The 18262-nt window shown below is 42.6% G+C and overlaps 1 protein-coding gene across 1 annotated transcript; it reads left to right on the top strand.

Annotated features, from left to right (window-relative positions):
- The first annotated feature begins 971 nt into the window (after nucleotides 1–971).
- On the top strand, nucleotides 972–18262 carry lactbl1b (lactamase, beta-like 1b). The gene is made up of 8 exons (XM_062411808.1): nucleotides 972–1097; nucleotides 4837–4912; nucleotides 8015–8189; nucleotides 9419–9525; nucleotides 11141–11298; nucleotides 13821–14068; nucleotides 15542–15647; nucleotides 16330–18262. The coding sequence occupies exons 2-8, from the start codon at nucleotides 4853–4855 to the stop codon at nucleotides 17306–17308; spliced, it is 1833 nt and encodes a 610-aa protein (XP_062267792.1). The 5' UTR covers nucleotides 972–1097; nucleotides 4837–4852; the 3' UTR covers nucleotides 17309–18262.

Genomic DNA, 18262 nt, shown 5'->3' with positions numbered 1-18262 from the left:
TGTTGTCAGGGACAGCACTTATCTGAGATCATCAGGTTGGTATTAAAATGCATCTGACCCCCCCCCCCACCCTCCATGTTCCTACTCAACATGAAACGAGAACATTGAGGATAATTAGGTCAGACGTCGTCTAGAGATCCTAAAAAAAAAACTAGAACCAGAGGCAGGGGAAGGAGTTTGGACGTCTTGAGATTCTCGGCGTCCGCTGGTTTTCTGTGTGAAACATCATGAGGCGAAGGAAAGTGCTTTGTGTGTGCCAACAATACGGCTCCCTGCAAGGGCGTGATGAACTGGTTTGGTAAGCAGGCTGCAAAACAACCCCCCCACCCCGACATGACAGAGCCCTGGAAAAGGGATGTTTTATTTCTATCATTCATTATTCTGGATCCGATGTGCTCCCTCCATCTCTGTCTCTAAATCTGGCCTGGGGACAGGTTTTTTCTATCCAGTGGCCTTTTTGACTCACTAATCTTTCAATCTGTTGTCTGATAACTGTTTATTTGTCTCTTGTTTTTTCGTTATGCTTTTTTTCTCTTGACTCACTTGCTAATATTCCAACTTCCTTTTTTTACAGCACTTTGCGCAGCTTTAAAGTGCTTTAGAATTAAACTTTACTCACTTTTCCATGGGAGGATGTTCTCTATATAAAACTAATAACATCTAAACTGTGTAATCTTTCCCCATCTGTAGGGAGAAAAAAAACAAAATCAGCCCAGGGAAAAGCACCAATGGCTTTTTTGGCTCTTTGCTCAATTGAATGACCTTGTCCTTCAAAATCCAAAGGCTATGCAAAGCAAAAAAAAGAAAAGAGAAATCACAAATACGCACACACACACATAAACACACACACACACACATACACACAACGAATAGGAATCCATTTTTGTGCCGTGGCAGATGTGGCCATTGGCTGTATTAGTTAATCCAGAACGCTGGGTTCGCTACAAGCAGGACTTAGCCATAACCATGATACTAACATCTGTCGGGATCCCGTCCTGAGCTCCCAAACCCACACGGTGAAACAAAAGCGGAATGTTTTTGTCTCAGCATCTTGATAGAGAAGAGGGGAAAGGCGGTTAATAGATTCATAACCTGAGGTAAGTTTACCAGGAATTAATCAACGAAGAACGTTTCCCCGGACGAGAGAAGAGGTGGTTTGATTCATGACAACTTATGTAACATGTTTTTTTTCCCCCCCACACAGTCTGGTTCTCGATGCTCGGTGCGTGTGACGCATCGCTTCATTTACAACTGCTCTGCATTTTGGATAAAAGTTGAATCCATAGGACAAAAAAAGCTTTGGGTACTCGGACAGCAGTTTAGTGTTGATGCTTATTGTCCTGGATACAACAAATATATTATATAAAAATTAATCTGACAGCTTCAATTAGGCAGAATTTTATTATACGCCTGTCACTGCTTTGTTTGAATCAGTGTGTGAATTGTGTTTACTAACAAGTTACTTTATATTTAGAATTTGTTTTATTGATAGGAAGTTATTTGAGCTGATGAACTAATCAGGGGATTTGTTGTAAAGCTCTTTCCTCTCAGTTGATGTTGGTTTTACTCTGTATTTACTCCAACTCACTAAGATCTGCTTTTATCATCATCTCATGTATAGTTTGAAATGTGAATGTTTATCTTCCACTGCAAATAATGCTGTGCACAATTCTATAGATCGTGAAGTTAAAATCCTCACCAGTAAGTCGCGTGACAACTGATATTTTAAACGTCATTAATTCTTAACAGAAGACAGGTTTTATCATGAGGCTCCAGCGTTACACCCTCATTGGATAGAGGTCACGCCTGTTTTGTCACAATATGAGAAATGTATTTGTATTATAAATATGACGACAGTGAGAGCAGCAGTGGACGTTCTAATCTTACACCGATCGATGAAATGAAAAGTCGAACGATCATAACTAGACATTAGGTCATTGCAGCCGCAGACGGATGAATGAATATAATAATAAGCAAGTGTCCGAGAATAATCAATTTAATGAATCATTCCAAATCAACCTGCTGATCCACTTATTTTCATCTTGTGTCGTTTATCTGAAACTGGAGTTTATGACCAAAATAATAAACTAAGGAAAGTCTTGTCGGCCTTAATTATTTAGCTAAAATAAGACGCTTAACATGATTAACATCATATCTATCTATCTTAATTTTAACGTGTTGCACTGGGGTAAACAGTTAGCTCAAAGCGCAGCAGTGCATTGAAACAGCCTCACAGAGCTGGACTCATTTAGACCATCACCTATTGTTGTCCCAAGCCTCATCTCTCTGCAGGCAGTGGATGAACTTGATGTCAGACTTCCATATAAACACGTGCATCTGAAATCACAGCCGCACGACCATCACGTCCAACCGCGACCTAATGACATTGACGAAAGGATGCAGCTGAGTCAGCACACTGTGGATGTGCTCAGTGAGAGTATGGGCTAAAAAGCCAGGTCAGGTTTTAGCTTGATGCTGAATTTCAAATGGACTTTTAATTGGTTTGGAGGCAGAGAAATGTAGGTCAGCCTTGTTTTTATATTCCGCCTCTTGTATAAGGATTAAAGATGAACATGCATAATCCGGTTTGACTATTTTAAACATGAAATATTATGTCTTAATATCAAAAATCAAAGTGATGCATTTTCTTTCTAATTGGCTCAATTATCAGCTGATGCCGGGATTAGAAGAGAACACAAGGCATAATCCAGTTCTTTTTTATTTCATTAATTTATGACTGATCTGATTTTATAGTTATGTTTTAACTTGTGTGTTTCATCTAAATTGTACAAATTACTGTGTATTGCCCTCAATCAGGCCATTTATATTTAAATACTTTGTATTTACATCTGGAGCAGGTCCTCTCTACGGAGGCCGCCATGTTGTTTACAGTAGCCCAGACTGGACAAACTAAACATCTTTTGACAGCAGCATGCAACTAACCACTAGATAATTCTACTCACTGAACCATTCAGGTGAAGAATCACAGACACGTAGGCCGCCATCTTGCACTTTTGCGTTCATTTAGAATCAGAGTCGTATCGTTGTCCCCGACCAATCACGAGTCAATTAACTAAATGAAAACAAACTTCATGGACAATTGAACACTTGAACAAACTTCATTAAATGGTCTGGTTGGTTCTTTTTAGGGCGGTTGATATGTCCTCCATCTTTATTAGCAGTCATTGTATCAGGATGCTAATACGCTTTAGTGACTCTGCTAATATTCAGATGTTAAAGGGGACATATTATGAAAATTCCACTTTTGTAGTGCTTCTACACGTTAATTTGGGTATCTGGCATGTCTACCGTCCCAAAAACTCTGGAAAAAAACAACTCCCGCGATTTGTTGTGGTTCCCCTATTTCAGAAAAGATACGCTAGAGTGCGTCCAATGGGATTACGATCGAAATAAGCGTCATAGTCACACCATGCCCATGTAGGGAGTCTCGCTACATGACCTTGGATGAGTAAGCTAACACTAGCTGGGCTCCACTGGCCCGGTAAGCTTGTGAGCTAACACTAGCCGGGGAGACGGGCTCCATAGGGGTTCCCTGAGGAGATAGCGTTAGCTCGCGAGCTAACCGGGCCGGTGGAGACCGGCTGGCATTAGCTTGTTGCTGCTACCCGTCAGACATATAAGTGGCCCACTGCGGGGCTGTGCTGGGGAGCTGGGGCTCTCGCAGCCAGGCTCACCGGGGCTGAGGGGGACGGGGCACTCAAAACAGGTCAATCTGAGGAGGGCTGTTTTAAACAGGGTAAAAAGGTGCTGCTTTAAATGATCCTTGTGGTTTTTTGACCAAAATATGTTACAGACATTTCATTAAGACCCCAAGGAGCCATATCAACTGTGGTAAAATGGGCATAATATGTCCCCTTTAAAAGTCTTGATTTCTCATGATAGCATGCTAACATGCTAATACTTGCTGGGTGACTGACAGAATCAAAGAATCGACTGAAGGTCCTGATGAGTCTTGGCTCCCACCATCATGAGCCGGCTTTTACATTTAAATATTAGACTGCTGTCTTTTCATTCGCGGCCAGCAGCTGCTTCTGACCCTTTTATTTCCTGAAATTGACCATTGTCTGACCAACGTTTGCTTTGTGGTCCCAGTTTGTACGACATCATGTCTCGCCCCTTTGTGACAGAAAGCCAGTCTGCCAGGCCTGAGTGGAAAGTGGTCAGACAACCTCACGCTGCTCACACTGTTTCATTTCAAGCATTATCTGACCTCAGGGCAAAGTGTGGGGGAGGAATCTGTTGGCCATTCCATCCTGCAGACGTGTTGCAGAATAGAGTCTGTGTGATCTCTTGGGCAACCTGAGCCCACCTCTGCCTCCACTGGGTCTTGTTTAGAGAGAAACTGGTCAGAGTGAGCAGGAGGTCAGCGGCTGCATCGTGTGTTTCCTGTTCCTCCACTGGAGGCTGAAAGCAGACGTGCATCTGGCTGTCTCCCTGCAGGTCTCTGTCTCCTTTCCCACCGCTCCAGTGACTGGCTGTCAGCTCCTGCCCCGCACTCAACAACACTGGGTGGATGAAGTGCTCCTGCTGAAGTGGATAATGGTCAAGTAGAGCAGCTCTCCATCAGGCCCTGTGCCTTTTAATATACTGAGAAAGGGGAGAGCACTTTCTTCTTCTTGCTCATTATGAGTCATTAAGTGCTTGGTGGTCCATTATGTCGCCTTGTTATTTGTAAGAGTGTAAAGTAAATGTGCGGCAGAAATGGTATGTGCAATGGTAATGCATTGTCATTCTAGTCTGACTATTTCTATTTAAAACATTCCATTATGCAGTGTGAAAAAGAAAAGTAAGGACTTTGTTTTTTCTGTGTAACAGCTGGTGAAGTGGAGCCATGGGCAAGGCGGGGAGTAAAGTCCCGAGGGAGACGCCTGTGGACGGGGTGCAAGCACCGGTAAATGCAGCCCTCACACACACATACACACACACACACACACACACACACACACACATACACACATACACACAAGCTGTACAAAGTCCTTCCTGCACAAGTACAAACTCAACACTTGCAGGAATTGAACCGGTACAGATAGAAGCAAAGGTGTATTAAACTAAAAAACGTGTGTGTGCCCTACCCAGCTGCTGTGCTCTGCAGCAGCCACAGGTTATGTAACCAGGATCAGCAGCAGCTTGCTTTCACACATTCCCACATCCTGCATCATCATCAAATCTATAATCATGCAAACACATCAGTGAGCTTTGAACAAACCATTTATATCTGATTCAGCTGAAGGAAAGATGGTCACTGGATGTTCTCGGGGAAGAAATTATATTTAGAGTGTATTTTATTTATATAAGCCACTCACCACAAGTAGATTGATCAAAACTCTATCTCTAATGGCAGGAAAGACTGAACCTGAATAACTGTGTATGGTCAGCTGCTGAAGCGGAACTGAAGCATTACACTGTGTCCGCATCAGAAGTTTTGGTCTCGTCACTTACAGCCGCCATTATCCCTTTGAAAAACATTAAGTCACCTGCATGCAGTGAATCCTGGGAAAGGTTATCTGGAGAAGGAAGGTCGGCCCTTTGTGGGACACCTCCAGATATTTAACAACCTGTTTTGCAATCAAAGACCTCGAAGAGTTTTTGTGGTAAATCCAATAATTCCACAAAGAGTTTCTTAATGCTCATCTTGTATCTGCGTTTAACAAGTTGTGTCCAATATTCAACAAAAGCTCATTTCAGACATGCATTGGATTCCTGAGATCAATGCACTTTCTCCGTAGGGGGTGTATGTGTGAACGCATATCTCGGAGTGAGAGGCCTGATTATCTGCAGAAGATCAGGAAAATCCGATGTGAGAACACAGCAGGAGGTTCATTGCTGGATTCACAGTGATGAGAAGGGGGGGGGGGGGGACACTTCTAACACCAACGAAGAAGTCTAGAGAGTTTGTGGTGGTGGGAGCTGATGTTGATGTGTTCACAAAAGCAGAATGAATACGTCACTTCCTGTCTCTGTCTGCTGCAACCGGCTGCTCCACCTCTCATCTCAATAATACAGATGATTTGTCGCTCCCGCTGCGCTGGACCCAATTCTGCAGAAATCCTTTGCAGGACACATCTGAAAATGGCTTAAGACACTCACACGTTATTGAAATAAAACCAAGAATCAACTTCTAAGCACTCATTCAGTTCTGCTATCAATGACTGGGTTGGAGTTATTACCAGAATATTACAAATAACTCCCATTGTTTCGTTCTCTCACCAGCAGCATTATCACTCTTTAACATATCATCTTCTACCATCACCCAAATATCACCTTTCAATTTCTATGATTCCAGATGTTCCATTTGTTCCATTTTGCATATTCTCTGAGTTATAATCAATGTAAATATCCTCATAAGTAAGAAGATATTAGTCAGTAAATGTAATGTTTTTGGACTCAAGACTCATCTTGCAAACAGGAGCTGTACTATTGAAATACAGCAGTACTGTGATACTACATGGGACAAGTACTGCTCTACCAAATCAAATTCCTGGAAGGATAAACACTTTGGTAGAAACCGTAAATCTCATCATCTCATGGTATCATCATCATCATCATCATATCATCCAAACCTACCGTCCACTTCTATTTAAGAAGATAAGACGAGCAGGCTTAGCAACCGCAGACATCAATATTCAACACAAAATACAGAAGAGAATATCATTTATTTAACGAGTCAATTTCCCTGGTTTATGGATTTTTCATCAATTCATCAAAAAAAGACTCTAAATGCAAATACATAAAAGAAGAATAATCGAAGCAATTCCAAAAGGGTCGTGGCTCTGTAACTGCTCGGGCGCTAATGAAGGAGTCAGTAAATCAGCCTATATAAGTTTATCACTATATTTGTACCCAGTTTAGTTAATTACCTATTTCTGCCACCAGAGAAACTTCCAAAGTTTATCTTGAATATTGAAAGTAAAAAATTCGTTGATTTCTCAAAGAATAATTCATGGATCTTGATGTCTGATGCACTGATCTGTATGAGTGTGAGTAATTTGGTGCATGATCCAAATACAAATCAGAATCTATATGGTGAATTTAAATTTGGTTGCATTAGGAGCCTGCTGGGCCCTTTTGGCGTTCTGAGTGTTAATCCAGTTAATCTTGTATGTTCATATTTGATAAAAAGATTGATAGATGGACGTGTTATTACATGATACTTGAAACTGTTCGATATTTGTGCTGTCCAGAAGAACCCAGTGCGATGGATGCCGTGTCTGTGTGTCGGCCAGCAGTGGTCAGTGCTCGTCTAAACTCCCCTCGACAGCCCGAAGAGTCTCATCCCCTCACAGAGTTGATCCATATTCAGTGCACGTCTTGGTATTTCCAGCTCATGCTCACGCTCTGCCCCCCAAAAGGCCCACCCTATCACCCCCATCCCGATTGGTATTGGCTGAGTGGGTTCCATCTTTGTCAGCTTGTGCGGCTGGGCGGTGGTCTCCACAAGGCGAGGCTGGACTGAAGTGAATTGATTCACTGGGATTAAGGATTAAGATTTCCCCCGGCCGCTCCGTTAGAGTAAATCTGGGGGATTATGATGTCAACAGCCTGTGGCTGCTGGAGAGGAAATTGAATTGTGAGAGACGGCAGCGCCGATGGCCCAAAGTTACAACAGAGTCAGTGGGAAATTGAAGCTGGGAATCCATATCTGTTCCTTTCTCCTGCTCAGGGAAACCTCCCTGTGGAAACCAAGACGGCCTTCAGGGCGTAGGACTCACTTACACAGCAGAACTAACTCTGAGTAAATGTCTGGGATGTTGATTGAGCGATAAGAGGCTTTCTGTGTCGCTGGTAATCCGTCCTGCTCGGGCCTGGGAAGCATCAAGTGGTGAGTCCGACTAAGTGCAGCAGAGATCACTTGTATAGTGAACAAGGTGACAGGGATTTCTTCTCTCGCAGCCGGAGTCCACAGATAACGTGTGGGAGATCATGGAGAGGAAACGGATCTACACATTCAGTGCTAACCTAGTAGGTGCTTTGTGTGTGTGTGTTATTTAAGACGCCTCCTGCTGCTGCGGCTGCTCCTGCTGCCACCGTTAAGTTTGAGGGACTCACAAAAAGCAGCAGGATGAAGGTGAAGTGGACCCAGCTGGGGTTGGTCTTCTTCCTGGTCCTGTCCCTGGTGATGACCGGATGCTTCTTCTGGCAGTACCAGCTGCCCAAGGTCCTGCAGGGTGAGTACCAGCACACTTTCTCACAACAGGTGATGCACCATGTAGCATGGGATGAGATTCACTCTCAAATATTGTTGCTGTCCGGTGAACAACGCCTGGAAGGAACTGTATGCAAAACAGCTCAGGCCACATTATCCATATCACTGAAACATTAAATATGCAAACAACACAGTGATTTATTTGCCTTATTTAAGATTTGACTGGCTTAATATTTCATCTTTCTTGAGACTTGAAAGACGAATACAGCAAAACGTTTAAAATGTTCTTCCCATGACGCCTAGTTCAGGTTCATCTTTATTTATTACACTTAACATTAAGACATAGCTTGAAGCTCAAACTCTGGATGCTCGTTGTCTCTCTGCAACAACAACTACACAACCTCATCCTCCACTGATAATCACTACTTCACTTTTTCCCCTATTAAAAGATACAGATCCTTATTGTGCAGATTTTAGAGGAGTCCTAACTTGACAGGATATCCGCCGGCAGGTGTGGTGCTGGCTGAGGGTTTGTAACCGCATTGAGATCTAATTAAGGCAGCCTTGATTAAAACTGAGTTAACAATCAGTTCACTGCAGTAGGTTGATCATTTAAATTCTTAAAATCGAATCATTAAAGGCAACATTCATATTAGAAATGTGAAGTGTTTTCAGTCGTGGCAAAATCAGTGTTGGTGCGTCATCCCTCCATATGAGGCTCTTTGACATCTGATATGTCTTTAAACAGAGCTCACAAACAACTTCATGTCCGGGTCCCGACTCTGTGTGAGTGTCCTTCACGGGGACATCAGGAGATATCGTTCCCTGGGGGGAAGCAGCAGCTCCCTGCAGGCTCTGATTCATAAATCCCTATAAGCACTAATGCATCTCTTTATATTCCGAAAAACGAATTTCTTCATGTATGGCCGTCCTTTAGAATGGAGATGCAGATCATGGCCTGAAGCTGCAGTGAAACATATTGTAATATCATCTGGAGTTCACAATGGGAGCGGGGCCACGTCTCTTTTGATCAGCGCCTTGTAAACAGTACGTCCTATCAACTGCTCTCCTGTATGATCAACAGGGTTCATCAGCCAGCAGAGAGAACAAATGAAGCCCCCATTCAGCCAACTGTATTACACCACATTAATTCTATGAAATACGGAGTGAGAATTACAAAGCCCCCGTCCCCTCATTGTACTTCCTTTAATGTCCCCTGTTTTTCTGTCTCTTTTCTCATTTTCTTTCCAGACGAGGGGATGGGTCGCAGCGCCAATGCAGAGATGATATGTCCTCGCTTCCCGGAGCCCCTCCCGCTGGAGCATCCCCTCCCCAGTCTGAAAGAGGCCCTGGAAAAGGTGAGAGGAGTCGACCCATCGAGACACTGATCTAAAACACGCCCCCTTTGCCACGTGTGAGGAAATGTACAGGCTGTGCGTGCTGTAATCCTTCACACCTAAAGCCGCTGCAGTCGACAGAAGGAGATTAAAAGATACAGTGGATGAAAAAGTTACTGAGGAAAAGGGGTTTGTGATCAGCTGCTTTCAGATACTCGCTCGACTCCGGAGAGCCAGACATTCTCCGGAGGGGCTGCACGTGTAAACGCAAAATGTCCGACTAAGAGCTTCCCGACTTTCCGCGGAGTTTCTCTTAGTATGTCTGCAGATTGTCTGAAGGAACCGATGTGAGAACACGGCAAGAGATCCTTCACAGGCTCCTCAACAAGCGAGGGGGTGACGCTTCTAACCTGCATGTGTTATGAAGATGCCATCAAGAGCTCTTGGTGACAATGGCCGACACCATAGTCGATGTGTTGTAAACAAAAACGTCATCAGCAGCAGAATGAATATGTTATATCTGCCTGGTTCTGTGCTGTTGTCAATGCATCTGAGTGAAGAATCTCCTGCTGGGTTGTTCACGTGTGAAAGGCAAAGTCCAGAGAATGTCCAGAGAAAGCTCGGACCCAATTCTCTTTTTAAGATACATTTATTAATCCCACACACAGACACACTCATGCAAATGGGGGGAAATAATTTGTCCTCTGCTTTTGACCCATCTGGTGAACACAGCACCCGGGGCGCAGATGTTGGGGGAGTAAGATGCCTTGCCAAGGGCACTTAGACAGTGGGGGTAGGGAGAGTCCTCTTGGACTTTTTTGGACAGATCCAGGGGTTGTCGATCCAGGTGTGTTTTTTTTTGTTCAGAGACCATCCAGCCTGATTTTCTGCTCATGGTCCAATTACACGGCCACCGCCTCTCGCTTTCTGGAGTTCATGACTAAAACTGATTTTCTCTGTGCACCTGGAGCAGCAGTGGTCCCAAATGGTCAATGACATTTAAATATATAAAAAGAAGATGAATATCAACGAAGAAATTTCATTATTGGAGCCAGTTTAATTTGAGTTTGCGAACCTTTCATCTGGGCAGTGACCAAACACTTGAAGCCAGAGAAATAATGAAAATCAAATACATGAATTGTTTGATGTTCATTAAAGTGAAAAGGTTTGTGCAGAAGTTGAAATCAAATTAAATCTTTTTTTTCAATTAAATTTGAAGAGTGATGTTGTTTTACCTGGGTTGCTCATTTTAATAAACCAATGGCTGTAAACAGTTTGGTTCCTTGGGTAAAAAAGGTCTGTATACAGATTTTAATCATCAGTCAATATATTTTTACCATCCGAGGTAGTGATATATGCTCCTTATGTCCTTATCCACCAACTGGGTTTTAATAAAAATGGGTTTTATCCCCAATATGATGCTCATGTATGGATGCATTAAATCATGAATAGTACCCAATAATGTCATAAGAAACAACACAACAGAGCTTAAATATCGTTTTTTTTACCAGTTCTATTCTACAAGTGGTTCCAAAACCCAGCAGCCTGTTAGCTTACTGTAGCTTTAAGTCTGGTATAGGGAAACAAGAGGTGTTTCATTGGACGCCCCCTGACTTCCTGCTCTGTCTCTTTCCAGGTGGACACTTTGCTTCGGCAGAGCATCAACCCCGTCAGCCTTCCCGCTCTGTCGGCCATCGTGATTTTAAACGACACCGTTTTATGGACCGGCAACTTCGGCAAGAGGAACAGCAGCGACCCTCTCTCAGGCTCCCCCAATGAGTACACCATCTACAGGTGAGCGCTGGACCACAGCCCACATCAGAAATGTCCCAGTTAATTCCCTTTTAACCATCACAAACCTCCTGGTCTAAAGAGGACTCTTATCAAACTAGAAACTCTTACTAGACCTGCAGAGGCACCAGATAAAACCTCAGTGTGGTCATTTTGGATTTGCTGTCAGAAGAAGCTGAGTCCATGTCGTCTCCTCGTTGTCTTTTCATCCTCAGTGTTCCTCCTCATTCTCTCCCACCAGTTGTTGCATTGCTGATTTTTTTTTTCATGAAACCCACTGGTTGCTATGCTACTGGGAAAGTTCTTTGTTATGAGATGAGCATTTTTATATCATTAAGATTCCGTCTAATGGGAACAAAGGTGATTCCACGACTCTTTTGTGTAATTGATGCTGTGTGATGACAATGCCGTTGCTCGTGACAATGATATGGACGCAAAGGATCTGCTCGATGTGTCTTTGCAGGGAAAAGCAAGCTACATAAAAACTGAAATTTGCAGTTGAAGTCATTTATGGCAGGGACAGATTGTTTTTTTTTTTATAATTAAATTTAATAAATTGCCGTATAATAAAATGACAGAAACAGGGTAAGCCAATAAAGATTTACAGTAGTTGTTACAAAAAGTGTTTTTTGAGTTTGTTCACGTTACGTTTAGGACGATGTGGCCATGTGACGATGACTCAAAAGCAACAGGAGACATGAAGCAGCCCTGTTAATAGGCTGAGACGGAGCCTATCAAATAAGAATCAGAATCAGAATTATTTGTATTGCCATGTATATTTGCACATACAGGTAATTGCCTTGGTGTGGTTGGTGCACTGTACAAACAGTACAACTCAGTCTGTGTTTTTCATGTGTGTAATTTGGTGAAATGCCTCTTTTACGGTTGATGGGTACATCAGTCATTTGTGAGCTGTCACAAGAAAGTGTGATTAATCTGGAACAAATCTATATTCAAATATTCCAGCAGTTGTTTGTCTCACATTATTTGACAGGAACACAAACGTTGATAAAACCAACGCACGTTCGGCAGTAAATTGCTCCTATTGCTCAGTAAATGGAAATCTTTAAAAGGTTCTCTGACATATTAGCAGCTGCTCCTGAAAGTGTCCATGTTCCATTGAAGTCAATTTTCCAAAATTGAATATATTTATATTTATCTTACCATGTATTCACTGTAAGACTAAAAGATTGTTTTACTTTGCTTTATATGTAGAAAGCAGCCTTTGTGATATCTACATGGCTTCAGCACAGTTTCCATATTGGACCAGTCTGTGTTTAGAAGTAGTATTTAACCTCAGGAGACACATAACTAGAGTAGGTTTTAGTCACAGACTGTATAGAAAGACTGTTCCCCAGAAGTGAAGCCAAGGTGTCTTGATCGCCTCCTGGTGGCTGGCTGCAGTATAGGTCATAAAACACACCTCCTTCCTGTTTGTGGACAGGACATGGGTCAAACTAAAAAGTCAAAGTACGTGTGAATAATAATTTTTCTTGTATGTTTTACTTTAAGCAGTTATTAGATGCTATAAAAACAAGGTGAAATAGGTTGTTATCCTTCTTTATACACGGTCTATGCCTGATTTTAACTGCTGCCGTGTGTATTGATATGAAAATACATTTTGCACCAAATCACAAACTTCACAGATAAAAAGTGTCCCAAAAAATAAGTACCCAACTTCACCCAGGATAATAATGTCTCGACCTTGTTTGGTTTGGTTTAACCTGATTGTATCCGGACGCAGCAGATTGCTTGTTACACAGAACCATCTGTGAAGGCTCCATTTGAAACCACGTTGAAAGTGTGAGTGCGTTGAAGCATCATTTGGCAGGTGAGCGAATGAGCCATCTGTTCGACCCGTTCATCACGGCTGTCAAAGGGAAGAGAGTGAAAACACATCATCCACGAAGAGAAACTTTCTGTGTTCTTTGTCCTGCTTCTCTCAGTGGCAGCATTCAGGTCAAAAACCCTGAGCCCACTATTTATGCTTCCATTGACGTAACCGTCTCTGCGTCATCCTTCCATGTGGTGGTTGTTCAGCAATACATCCACTAGAGGGCAGCACCCTTTATCTGTCAACAACAAACATGGCAGTAATGGAGGTCGTGACAATGTGCCACTTAAGAAAGAAACAAAAGAACCCACATTGTTTAGTCTTTCTTGAAAGAAAATTTTGACATTGTCGAGATTTCTTCATCATTTCCAATGGTCGTCTCGCTTGCACTATCAGCCACACTGCCCCCTTTGATTTCCAGTGGAACTGCATCATTTTGTCTATATCTGTAAGCTTTGAGAATACGTGCACAATATAAACAGAATGCATAGAGGAGCTTTGAGTGGGGAATTAAAGGAAAGAAACAAACAATCAAATAAATAAAAAATGTCAAGTTGCAAACGTGAGAAGATGCTAAACACTGCATCAGTGGAAACACAAAGATTATCTTGAAGGTGTTTTTTTGTTGCTGTTGTTGTCAGATAAAAAAATAAAAAAAAACAATCCCGTTGCTTCCTTATCCGTCTTTCAGAATTGCCAGCTTATCCAAAATCTTCCCGACACTGATGCTGTACAAACTGTGGGAGGAAGGGAAGATCGGCTCCCTAGATGACCCCCTGGAGAAGTACGTGGAGAACTTCACCATCAAGAACCCTCTGGGGAAGTCACGCGACTCGGAGCTGAAATATGTGACAGATGGTCTGATATTTCTGGACAGTGGGGAGGTTCAGATCCGCTCGTCCTCCGTCACCCTGCGCAGGATGGCCAGCCAGCTCTCAGGTACTGAGACACAATGGGTTATAACGAACTAACTGAATTTAACCAAACTCCATTCCTAGTGTGGGCACACACACATATACAGTCTCACATTTACATGGCAAAAGCTAATTCTGATTCTTTGAGGATTAAACAAAACGTGTAAATACGAGTTTACAGCGTTTCAACAACACCGTTACAGCTTGTTCCAATAGTCACACGATAATGAAGAAGAAAGAAAATGGATCACATGTGATGGACAAAGATAATTTAAAACATACAGATGTTAATCATAAAAACTACTGCATCAGATATAAACATGTGTGAGACATGTAAAAGCATTGAACATGTCACAATTTCACCAAATTATCTTAAGCGGTTTGTACGTTCTGATTTTTTAGTCAGGAACTACATATTCCGATCATTGCAAAACCTTATGAATGCCCAATCTAATCCACAAGATGGATGACATGATAGTTCCCTTAAAGTGAAGCCAAAAGGTTTTGATCGCCCCCTGGTGGCATGCAGTAGAAAAGTTATTAAACCTAGCTTCCTCCATGTTATTGGATCAGACATGAACCAAGCTGAAACATATTGATTGGCAGCTGAGTTTGCCTGAATTCTAGTACTGAATATGGACATGAGTATACCCACAGGAGCTTTTATATATATATATTATATATACAAACACTTAGTTTCTTATTTAGGAAAGAATTTAATACAATTATTCTAAGCTTCTTGAATCTGAGACTTTGCTGCTTGTCCTAAATCACACTACATGTTGGGGATGGTTTTATTATACAATCTTTAGTTTAATTTTTTCTGTTCATCAGATCAAAAGACAACTTGGTCTCAGGAAACTACAATAAACAGATTTGAGTTAGTTCACTTAGTTTGGTTGACTTCCCTCTTTTCTGCCATTTAAAGTCACCGACATAAAAACATATCTTCTTAAAACATGTTTGTTGTCGATATCTTAAACGATATGTGTATAAATTGTTCCAAAAGACTGATAAAAACAAAGTAGACTATACAAATGAAATATGAATATTCCACTCCTGTATTTAGAAGCTTACAGACATACCTGCAGTAGAGACACTGAACACTTTAGATTCCTGCCGTCACATTTGTTTTTCAGCAGCTGCGTCTATATAACCCGCTCAACAGAAGAGTTGAATGTATGATACTTTTCTATGTGTAATGAATTCAAATGAAAGATGAAAGAGATTCCTGAGAGACGAAGAATCATAAATCTTTAACGGATCCTCCCTGTCTCAGGTTATCATCGAGGTATCGGGTCATCAATCGAGTCTGAAGAATTCTGAATCTTTCACGCACCAATAATGTATTTTCACAAGTTCAAAAAAAGAATCACACTGAAATAAGAAGCTCAGGATGAAATGTCTGCTTTTTTGTGTTGTTTTCATGTATAATTCTTAGTTTTTAATAAATAACTGTTTTCTGTTGTTGTTCTTTTTTTACCCCGGGCTGATCCAGGCCTGCCCAGGAGACTCCGGGCAACAAATCTGCTTTGGAAAGGAAAAACACAATCTGCAATCAATCTGCTGCAAGACGATGTGCTCGTCGCAGACCCAGGCACCAAGTGAGAGTCCTTCCACTTTGTTAAGACATACACTACTTCACAGAAAACTCAAACCAACACATTCATAGACAGTTTCTTCCCCAAGTTCATTCAACCTCTTAACCAAAATCAAACAAACAGCACAACCCTCTGGACTTTATTCTTATTTTACTCTTTTAAGACTTTAATTGTTCTTTCTGAGACTACGTCATATCCTTCTGAAGACAAAATAGACTTTATTTGATAGAGTGATTAGAGGGGGAAGTTCTTCTTCCTCTACGACTGTGTGATGCAGTCAACAACACCCACTCTGATTGGTTGGATGTGTCCATGCTCATTGAAATTCCATTACTTATGTGAAAGTTTGCTTTGACGTGATACAGATTTCAAAATGAACCACACACACAAAAAAACCACCCGTCGTGTTCAAAGGCATTAAATGTTCTTTTCACAGCATTTCACTGTTAGAAAAATGACACAGACCCAAACTCACTTTTACTTCAATCATGATCAAAATCCTGTGATTTACTCAGAAATGACCAAATTGATGATCATAAAAGTCTGACGTGTAAATTCCTTACTAGTGTTTCACACTTTGAAGATGTGTTGGAAAAAGATTTAGTTACATTTGGACTCCTCCAGGCTTTGTGCTAAGCTAACTGAATGCTAACTGTTCTAACTAAAGCACTTTCAATCCATCTAGATGTCACTACAGCAACCTCGCCTTCTCTCTGCTTGCTCACGTGATGGCTGAGCGGGTGGCCGGCGTGGACTACCAGCGCTGGATCGCAGACAACATCCTGGACCGGCTGGGAATGGAGGACACCGGCTTCGACATCACCCCCGGGCTGCAGAGTCAAATGGCTGTAGGCGTGTACACCAACGGGAAGCCGGCGCCGCTCTACGACCTGGGCTGGTACCGGCCTTCTGGTCAGATGTTCTCCACGGCGGCGGACTTGGCCAAACTTGCCATGATGCTGCTGGGCGCTTATCACCGCAAGCTGCTGGAGCCAGACTCTCTGAAGATCATGTTGATGCCACTCCTCAGGTGCGATAAGGACTACTTCGCCAACCGCACCGGGACACCGTGGGAGGTGAACGAGCTGATGGGCTACGAGATGATGAGGAAAGATGGCGATCTGGACGGGTACTCTGCCACCTTCTCTCTGGTTCCCAGGCTGAAGCTGGGTCTCGTGGTGCTCATGGCTGGCGGCAGGTCTCAGAACCAGGATGTGGTCACCAAAGCCTACAGCCACATCATCCCAGCCATAGAAAAAGCCTTCAGGGAGGCAAAGAAGATCCTCTTTGCTCCGCCAAACCCAGACCCTTACATCGGCTTCTTCACCTACGGCAACATCACTTTCTACGAAATCAAAGTGGGGTCGGACGGCGTCCTCATCATGCAGCAGTTTGGGCCTCAGATCGAAGAGCTGATCCCCGAAAAGTTTAGGACAATAAAGCTCAACTACCTGGTCGACCGGGTCTTCAGAGTGGTGTTTGAGAAAGAATACCCTTGTGTTCTGAAGGTCGGCTCGGCCTCGGTGTCCCTGGAAGCCCAGGATGGTCAATTATTTAACTTCTACACGTTTGACAAGCGTGGTCTTTCCACTGGGTTCGACGCTCCGGGACTGAATACGTATAATGTGGTCAGAATAGCCCGCAAGCCGTCCTTCTCAAGCTGAACTGCTGCAAACGACTGTGGCCTAAAGACAAAGGGACTGACACTGTGTGAGGTCTGTGAACAATGAGAGACAGAAATTTAAATGTGAGCGGTCGGAGGAAGGACCGAGCTCTGGATATCCAGAGTGCAAACAGGGACAGTGTTGCGTTCTCCCTGCTCTGAACTGTCTCACACAGAAAATGAGTGGATTTCTCTTTCTGAATGATGTGTAATGTGATTGTTCTTTGTCCTTCATTGTCTCCTGATTGAACATGATGGTGATTCAGTGCTTGTGCTTTTCCTGCCTTTGTTTAAACTAGTCGCTGCCGTCCTTAAGTTTTCATGAGTGAGGACAGAAGAATGGACTTGCAGCTTTTATCTAATGTGCACATTTATCTACCGACATTTCACTCTTCATTCTTTGGACCAGATTTGCAGCTCAACCAACATCATGGTCTCATACATATTTATCCTCCATCTATTGTGAGAAACAAACCGATTACATCTCTCTGAGGTGCTGTTTTTTTGACGGGTAAAATTGGAATATTTCATGACAAATGTGTTTAAACAAAATCGTGAGCTGCGGATTTTATGTCGACAAACATGCACTTAGATGAGAATGAGTGTGAAATATTTTGGCTCCCAAAATATCAGTGATTGAGGACAGAGAGGCTTTCGGTTGCCTGTCTGATGCTTTCCTTTTTAATCCCCTGAAAATGGAGTCCTGATTCATCCTGACCTTTCACACCAATATAAATAATACACTGCACTGGCTGCGGCTGCTGCTGGATGACAGATTCAAGTGGACAAAAGAAAACGCTGCACACAAGACAGCAGCTGATCTCCTGTGATTGATTGACTGTCTGGGGATGTGATGGAAACAGAGATTGAAAATGTTGCCTCGTCCTAAAGCATCAGGTGGAAACGAGCAGAATCGAGGAAGTGTGAAAAACATATTAAAAAATAAATGTGTTGT

Source organism: Platichthys flesus, chromosome 2 (genome assembly GCF_949316205.1).
Source record: "Platichthys flesus chromosome 2, fPlaFle2.1, whole genome shotgun sequence".
Taxonomy (NCBI): Eukaryota; Metazoa; Chordata; class Actinopteri; order Pleuronectiformes; family Pleuronectidae; genus Platichthys; species Platichthys flesus.
The sequence above is the reverse complement of the archived record's forward strand: the minus strand, read 5'-3'. Positions and strand labels throughout refer to the sequence as shown.

Bases quoted from the DNA above. Each gene is read 5' to 3' on its own strand.
- lactbl1b (XM_062411808.1), top strand. From the start codon at position 4,853: ATGGGCAAGGCGGGGAGTAAAGTCCCGAGGGAGACGCCTGTGGACGGG. The intron at 4,913-8,014 runs GTAAATGCAGCC...GTGTTATTTAAG, and splicing joins TGGACGGGGTGCAAGCACCG to ACGCCTCCTGCTGCTGCGGC. The intron at 15,648-16,329 runs GTGAGAGTCCTT...CAATCCATCTAG, and splicing joins GTCGCAGACCCAGGCACCAA to ATGTCACTACAGCAACCTCG.